General features: G+C 46.7%; 1 protein-coding gene across 1 annotated transcript; it reads left to right on the top strand.

Moving 5' to 3' along the window:
* The first annotated feature begins 616 nt into the window (after positions 1-616).
* Hfe (hemochromatosis) lies at positions 617-8,418 on the top strand. The gene is made up of 6 exons (XM_005403312.2): positions 617-897; positions 3,122-3,385; positions 3,583-3,858; positions 4,571-4,846; positions 4,972-5,085; positions 5,996-8,418. The coding sequence occupies exons 1-6, from the start codon at positions 822-824 to the stop codon at positions 6,034-6,036; spliced, it is 1,047 nt and encodes a 348-aa protein (XP_005403369.1). The 5' UTR covers positions 617-821; the 3' UTR covers positions 6,037-8,418.
* Positions 8,419-8,916: the final 498 nt, after the last annotated feature.

Raw genomic sequence — 8,916 nt, 5'->3', positions numbered from 1 at the left:
CAACTCTGGGGAGTTGGGAGGACCTTTTAAAATCCCAGTACCTGGCTGCAAGTGCTAGTACACACCTGTAATCCCAACACTTGGGCAGATTAAGGCAGCAGATTGTGGTAGGAGGATAGCCGCGGGTTTGAGGCCAGCCTGGACTACACAGTGAGATCCTATCTCAAAAAAATCGAAAAATAAATAAATAAATAAAATCCCAGTGCCTTGGTTGATACCACACCAATTAAATCAGAGTGCCCCAAGGCAGGAGAAGGGCCTACATACTTCATGACTTTCCAGATATTTCCAAGTGCTGGAAAGTTTGTGGCACAGTCCTCAGGTAATTTAGTTATGTAAATTGCAAAAGATGTTTCAGTAAAATCTGATGTACTTATCTCATTAATTTCAATGGAGAAACAAGATCAAATTTTTAACCAATATCTCTTTAAATTATAAATCAACAAGATCGTCGTTAGATGAGAAAAAAAAGTTTTGAAAACTTATCGTTTAAGTTTTATTATAATATTTCAATACTGACTGTACCAATCAGATAACTGTGAGATAGGCTTTTCCCAGGAAACAATATTCCCCCCACCCCCACCTCAATCCTGATTCAAGGCTGGGCGACCACTGAAGGGGCTCCGAAGGCGTCACCAGCTGGCACCCTGGCCTGCAGGGGAAAGTTCGGTTCTGGACTGGTTTCTGTTCCCTGATGGCCCGGAAAGGGATCGTGCTCATCAGGAAGTTTCAAGAGGCATCCCGGAGCCTCGGCCACGGCTCCCGGGTGACTTCTTGGGTCACTCGGGTCCGCGACCTCACCCGCAGGCCTGGCCCGGGCAATGGGCGCGTGGGCCGGGCGCACGCTGCTGCTGCTCCTCCTAGTTAGGACCGCGGCCCCGCAGGGGCGACAGACGCGTGAGTCCAGGGCGTGGGGACTCCAGGCGGGGCGCGAACCCTGCTGCCGGAAAGCGTGGGTGCGGGCGCCCGGGGTGGGGGTGGCGCGCGCTCCGCAGACAGAACCGCACCAGCGTGGGGCAGCCAGCCGCCAGCTGCAAGCGAGTCCCTAGCTCTGGGTCCGGCTCCCCAGACCCCAGTCCACCCCTCCCCTATCCCCTCCCCCACCCTCTCCTGGCGCCCTAGTCCTGGGAGTTGCCTTTGGAATGGCCACCCCCTCCGCCACTGTCACGCTTCGCTGGTAAATGGACCTCTTGGTTTCTCACTTAGGTGAGCTGAGCTTGGAGTCCTGGAACTCGGATCTCGGTTTCACTGTTTCTAGCGCTGCCTGAGTGGTTTCCCCCCAGTTATTAGCGAACAGGAAGTTCCCTCCCAGTGTCCGCGGCTACAGCGCCCCTCCGTGTCCCCGCACCAGGGTGTCGCTGGGCAGTAGGCAGACAAGGGGCTGAGCGGGCAGTTGTTGGGATCAGGATTCTACCCCTACCCAACCTCCCCGCTGGTGGGGCAGAGTGGAGGCTCCGCAGAGACGCCAATTCTGGGCCGTCCTGACTCACCAATTGTTCTTTACCCTGGAAGTTTATGTTATTTCTGAAGTTTGCTAAGGTAACAGCTTCTTTTTCAGCTAGACTTTGTTAATTTTCTATGCGCTGTATAACTAAGGGGGCTTTGTTGACTGTATGCCGGAGTAATGATTAACATTTGACCAGTGAACCCGCCTTTAAACCACTTTCTGACCCATGATTTTGTTGATTCCCGTTATGCTTTGGGAAATAGGAGCCATTTTTAGGTTTACTGGTTCAGTGGCCCTCGGGTTATATAACTCCCCTAAGGTTACAAAGAATATAATAAATATGGTTTTCCCAAGTTGTGAGGGTCGCCAGATGGAGATCTATCGAGAACCCCTGTCAAAATAAAAAAATAAGGGCTTGGGATAGAGCTCAGTGTAAGGCCCTAGGTCAATCTTTGGTGCCACGGAAAGGAAGGGAGAGGAAAAGAGAGAGGGAGGGGAAAAGCAAAAGAACCACTGAGCCAAAGGACGAGCAAGAAGTACAACGCTAGAGCCAGAGAAGTGAGTGGAGGAGACAAGCAAGGTTGACCACAGGCAAAGTGGCAGGTCCTAGGCCGTAGGGTACACGGAGGAGAGACAGGACCTGTCATAGGTTTTGGCTGCTGTGTGGAAAGCAAAACAGAGAGAACAGTGAGGCAGAGGGACCAGCCAGAAAGCCCCAGGCAAGAAATGATAGAGCAGGCTGAGTTGGGGCTGGGAAGGGGGAATAGGAAACATTTGAACTCGGATGTATTCTTTTTTAAAGGAAGTTTCCGAGTGAACCATGTATGATGCCAAAGAGAAAATTCAAAAGTGGCAGTGTTCTTTATTTTACTTCATTTTTCTTTTATCAGACTCACAATGGAGTGATTTCTGATGCCATTCCTGAAATGGTAAAGGCAAAGGAAAACAATGTGGGGGAAAATTAAGAGCCCAGTTTGGGATATACATTTGTGGTTTCAATCTGCTAATAGGTGCTGTCAAAGCAGTTAAGAGTCTAGAGTTCAGGGATAGAGATAAAAATATGAGTCATTGTTTATTCATCCAACAAGCATTTACATGTTCATGTGGACTTCTGGACTATAATGGAAGTACCTAGCATGAGCCAAGTGACACTGTAGGCATTGGGGTACATACCAGAGCCACCTCATTTTGTCATGGAGGGAAAGTATAAGGACTGACCTGCCTAGAAGTCTTGTCCTCTCAGCTTTTGGGAGCTCCTTATGTATTTGCTGGAAATTTGTCCTAAACTGTGTATCAGCACATCTTGCAGCAAATATTTTCACAGAAAAGTGTTTGGAGGTGGACATTCCCTAGGAATGGATCTAGTAGCTGTGAACTTCATCTTCACAGACCATAGCTGGAGATGCCTCAGGATCTCCAGAGCCTGCTGGTTTGGGAGAAATTGCCTGATCATGAGTAACAGAGCAGAGAGCAACTAATGGGTAGGAGCCACCTGGGGCAGGGGAGGTGCACAGGAAACACAGCCAGGGTTGTCATGCAGAAAGATGCAGGACTGTGTCTCACTCTCCACAGGGACACACAGACCCAGCTGGTGATGTGGGCTAATTCAACTGTGTGGACTCTGAAGCTGGGCCCCATGGTACCGGTGCTGAAAGCCTCTTGCTCTCTCTCCAGGCTCCCACACTCTGCACTACCTCTTTGTGTGTGCCTCAGAGCCCGAGCGTGGGCTGCCTTTCTTTGAGGCTCTGGGCTATGTGGATGACCAGCTGTTCGTGTCCTACAATCATGAGAGTCGCCGTGCTGAGCCCCGGGCTCAGTGGATTGGGGGCAGGACCTCGAGCCGGCTGTGGCTCCAGCTCAGTCAGAGCCTAAAAGGGTGGGAGCATATGTTCATTGTGGACTTCTGGACTATCATGGACAACCACAACCACAGCAAGGGTGAGTGGAGAGGGCTCACCTTCCTGAGGTGCTGGAGCATCTCACTGCCTAGGGGTGCTTGTGAGGGAGAGCTGGGAGCTTGAGGTCTGGGGAAGGAAGAGGGGAGGCATGTTCATCCTGGCATCATGTGGGCCGTGGGGATGGTGGGGACAGTGCCCTACTCTTTTGGCTTCAGTAACGAGCAAGTGTGTTGCCAGAGTCCCACACCCTGCAGGTGATCCTGGGCTGCGAGGTGCAGGAGGACAACAGCACCAGGGGCTTCTGGAAGTATGGGTATGATGGGCAGGACCACCTTGACTTCCGCCCTGAGACACTGGATTGGAGAGCAGCAGACCCCGCGGCCCATGCCACCAAGCTGGAGTGGGAAGGGCACAAGATTCGAAATAAGCAGAACAAGGCCTACCTCGAGAGGGACTGCCCTGAGCAGCTGCAGAGGTTCCTGGAGCTGGGGAGAGGGTTTCTGGACCAGCCAGGTATGGAGACAGCACCTTCCTGTCCCCACACTCTAGTGGAGGGAGTGGAGGGGTAAGAGGCGTGGGATTCCTGGCTGAGGATTCAGAAGTGGCCAAGGCTATGCACAGTCCCTCCAGGACTTTCCCAATCCTAGGGTACCCACCTCATGATTGAGATGTATGATGTAGCCATGAGTCATGGTTTCCATTATTTTTCTCCATGCGCATGACCAAAGAGGAAGTATCCAGGATCTTCTTTTGAGCTACTCAAGAACCTTGTGCATATTTATACCTTTTAGAAATTTAGAAATGTCAACTATCACATGAATACCAAGGCCAGAAAATACCCAGTGACACAGAACAACAGAATTTTTGCAGGTTAAAGATACTATTACAAAACATAGCAACAATCACTAAGGCCTGCTATCTTCTGAGGGCCTTTCTTGTAAGAATATTTAGAGAGTTGAGCCTGATGGAATTGAAAGTCTGTGTACATGTTTACATATTAGACAAGAGAGCAGACAGCTATGTGTATGATTGTTCTCCATATAATGCTACAGTAGAGCTGAATCTTGGATAGAGTTTTAGGACACAAAATGGTGTCTCTCTTGGAGCCCTTTTTGTCTAAAAAGGATACGTCTTTCCTCCAATCTACTGAGGGAAGTGAAAGATGAAGTCTTCTTGACAAGGATAAAAAGATCCACTCCCCTTATCCTTCCTCTTTCCTGTTAAGTACCTCCTTTGGTGAAGGTGACTCATCATGTGGCCGCTATGGTGACCACTCTACGGTGTCAAGCTCTGAGCTTCTATCCCCAGAACATCACCATGAGGTGGCTGAAGGACAAGCAGCCGCTAGATGCCAAGGAGGGCGGGCAGAAGGACGTGTTGCCCAACGGGGATGGGACTTACCAGGGCTGGGCAGCCTTGGCCGTGCCCCTTGGGGAGGAGCAGAGATATACCTGCTTAGTGGAGCACCCAGGCTTGAATCAGCCCCTCACAGCCAACTGGGGTAAGAAGGAGAGCCACGGGCTGAGAAAATCCGTTGTTGGGGTCAGGGGTGCTCACTGTGCAGGTGAAGGGAGGGTCTGCTTTGGGGAGGAAGGCATGGGCTTGAATTTGCTCTTGCTGTTTTAGAGCCTTCGCCATCTAGTGCCCTAGTCATTGGAGTCAGCAGTGGCATCACTGTCTGTGTCATCATCTTCTTTACTGGAATTTTGTTCCGAACCTTCAGGAAGAGGCAGGCTTCAAGTGAGTAGTAACAAGGAGGAAGTCATAATGCCTCTGCCCCAGAATGTAACTTCTCTTCCTGCAGAAAATGGGGTAGAGGAAAAGCCCTGTCTATGAGAAGATTTCTCCTCTCTTCCTTTCTTTAGGGTCACCAGCACCTCCTGAAAGCTGGAAAGGAAACAATGTAGGTTTTCCCCACTAGAATTAAATTTAATTCAACAAACACCTTTTGAGCACCTGATATTATACAGGTACTGTGAGAGTCATGCTGAGGTTGATAAAGTTGCTTGGCTGTTCTCAGATCCCAAATACAGGAGGGAATGACATACATGACAATTAAACACAGGTGAAGACCCCTGCGGCCCTAGGGCAGATACAGAGAAGTGCTGTAGGTGTCAGAGGAAGAAATGATCACAACAACTGGGACCCGAGAATGCTTCTGAATTTTGAAGAAGTGACATTTCCTTGGATGAGGTTTAGGACAAGGAAAGATCTAAAATGATAGAACAGCCATGCAAGTAGGAAACTGTGAAATATACAGGATGCGACAGCTCATGCACACTTGGTGTCCCAGCTGGTCACCAATTCTTCAAATTTATGCTGTGAACATCTGTGGCATGGAGAAAAGAGAGAGGACAGAAGCCAGCTAATGTATCCCATTGAGACATTATGTTATGACCACTGGGGTATCAGTTCAGGAGAGATGCAGTCTCCGTCAGGTGGTAAATGGATTGTTAGGAAGTGAGATGGGCACAAGAAGACCAGGTAGAAATCAAATGAACAATTTAGAAGATGGAGTACCAGATCTGAAATCCAGTGGTAGAAAAGAGTAACTCAAGTTGAGATGGGTAAAAGAGGAGGGTAAGGGACAGGAAAGAGGTCAGATGGTGCTAAGGTCAGTGATGCTTCTCCCTGGGTCTCGTCTTCGCAGGTGGAGCCATTCGGGACTATGTCTTAGCCAGGTGTGAGTAACCCGCAGACTTCAGATCTGTCCCATGGAGGAGACACAACCAGAGATTCAAAGAGGGAGTGTCCTTGTGGAATTCTCCGTATTTTAGGACAGTAGGACTTAACAAACAGAAACTGCCAAAACAACTCTTTGCTTTCTAAAAAAGTCTTCCTCAGTAGCTCTTTGAGTTCCTGCATGATCATGACCTCCAGCACTGACTTTTTCCTCAGAACTGTGTTGCATAAATCTCAAACTGCCTCCAGATGCTTCCTTCATTTCCTCCATCAACTCAGATCCTGTACACCTGTACTATCTCATCTCCAGCCTCTAGAAGAAGGCTTTTTAAATTTGGGAGACTCATGTTTCTTTTTAACATCTGAGAAAAGCTTTGCCCTGGGACATGGACACTTGTACTACTACTACTAGAATTTTGTAAAAACATCCTGGCATCCAGGACCCACTCAACTTTCCCTTGTGAGTCCCCTTTCTGTGCTATCCAGTAATTCGTCTGTCACCAAGCCCTGGATTCCTTTCCTTCACAGCAAGATCTGGGTCATTGTGCCGCTGTAAAGGCTGTGCACCGCTCAATTTAAAGCAGCACCCTTCCTGGAAAAGAATGGGTGTTTTGTGTGCTTTTGTAGTTTTACAGCAGAAGGAAAGGAAGTGTCTTAAAGGGGATTTTCCAATTCGCATAAAGGCAACAGAGAGGTTTTCAAAGATTAGTAACACCTGCAGATTTGGTCCCACTCTAGCATGCAGGACCTGAAGTACCATTTCTCCTGTTCTGTAATGAAAATCATGGAAAGGATAATAATAATAATGATACTGTAGCTGACACTTATTTTTAAAAGGCATGCTATATCATATTCTGTTCTGCATACTGCTTACAGGAATTACTGCATGCAATATTTTATGAGGCAGGTACTTAATCCTCTGCCCTCTTTGTAGTGGCAAACCTATGGCACGCATGCTGCAGCTGGCTGTTTATTATCATTGAAGGCTCTGAAAGCTTCGCCATCACTGGTCTAGATAAAGAAAGAAATGTACAGAATTTCATGGTTTGCCCGGGCCAGGCAGCTCTGAAACCCAGCCATTCAGCAGTATGTGGTCTATGCTAGTACTGATACATCCCAGTGTACAGACACAGGGGGTAAATGGAGGAAGAGGACATGGCTCTTCTCAGTGAATTTGATCCATATGAAGGGAACAGCACCAAACAATCTATGGACCTCAGTTGCCATTTTCTTACCAAACGGACCAGACAGAGACTACCTTGATCCCCCATTTCTCTGTCTCCAGCTCTGCACGAGGACTGCGTTAGTGGGGTCAATCCATGACTGCTGGGCTTCACACTGTCTTTCCTTGGCCAGTGTCTGTAGAGTCAGAATCCTACTGATTCCCTTGACAAACTGTAGTTTGGAAGACGCCCAGGAATCTTCTTGGGGAGGCTGGGATTCTCACTGTCTTCTCCAGCTGTAGACATTTGAAACAGTTTGAACCAGGCCACTTGGGAACAGCTGAACTGTAGAAAAGGGATTTATCCAAAAATGACCCAAAGAATAATATACACCTATATCTCAATCCGTATGACACATGTTTACTTTATGTGCTGTAAATATTGGACACATAACTGCGGTACAAGCATTGTGTTTGCGGGCGGGGGGGGAGGGGCAACCGGCTTAAGGGACCAAACATAGCACAAAAGGTTTTAAATTTCAGCAGAAATCTCAACTTTTTTTAAACTTCTTTTTTTTTCTGGTTATGAAAGTTGCATAGAAAAATGTAAAAAAATTTACACTTGTGGAAAAATTGAGAAATGAAATAACATTAAAGTTATAATTTCTTTAGCTTTTATACTCTATTAACAGTTTGTCTAATACTTCTTAGAACCATATTGTTGCTTTAAAATGTATAAAATTAACATGTATTTTAATAAATGTACCCTTCTGTATCGCATGATTTTACCAATGTTCTCATCCCTCTTAGGTACATAATTATAATGTCACTTGGGGACACTTACAGAGCTTATAATTTTTTCTTACATTTTGTTTCATGGAATGTTTTCATTAAACTGTGTTCGCTGAATTAATTGTTTCTCTTCACCATAAGAATAGTAATATCTAAGTCATAAGGCACTGGCTATTTTATCTCCAAACCAAGCTACAAGCACACCGATGAGTTCTTTCTCTGTAAACATCAGCCTGTATTCAAAGCAAAATGGCAAAGGTCTTGTCTTACTCTTCTACCTCAGGAGTAGCTATGTTCCAGTTTTGGTTGGTCACACAGGCTGAGATGGTAAGAAACACTACAGTCTTCGCCATAACATTTGGCCTATTAATTTTTTCTGCCACAGAAATAATAAATTAACAAGAACTTAATTAATAAAACTCCATTTTCTTCTGTTATTTCTGGCTTTATCAATTTTTAAAATCAACCACAAGGGGCTGGGGATTTAGCTCAGTGGCAAAAGCGCCTGCCTGGCAAGTGCAAGGTCATGAGTTCGGTTCCCGGTACCGGAGAAAAACCAAAACCCCAAAAATAAAATAAAATAAAATAAAATAAACCACATTTGAAAAGTCAAAAACTTACATTTTCAATTCCTTATTGTATCTTCTCTCACTACTGGCAGGGTGGCAGTAGGGAGGAGGGTGACCTCTGGTGGCCTTGGTTGGATGTACCTCAGTGCTCAGGACACTGAAGAGTTGGGCCTGGGCTTTTCCTGAGGGTAAATAATTGCACTCACTAGCTCGTTCGTCTAAGTGACACCACTTGCAGAGTCCCTGAAGATCAAAAAAGGCAAATCATTTACCAGCTGTTTGAATGGCTTCAATCCCTTTCCACTGTTTGAGATCCTCAATTGGTAACAAGAGAAGGAAAACAAACTAGTAAGCTCTGAATTAAGT

This window comes from Chinchilla lanigera, unplaced genomic scaffold (assembly GCF_000276665.1).
Source record: "Chinchilla lanigera isolate Chin_1 unplaced genomic scaffold, ChiLan1.0 scaffold00082, whole genome shotgun sequence".
NCBI classification, from domain to species: domain Eukaryota; kingdom Metazoa; phylum Chordata; class Mammalia; order Rodentia; family Chinchillidae; genus Chinchilla; species Chinchilla lanigera.
The sequence above is the reverse complement of the archived record's forward strand: the minus strand, read 5'-3'. Positions and strand labels throughout refer to the sequence as shown.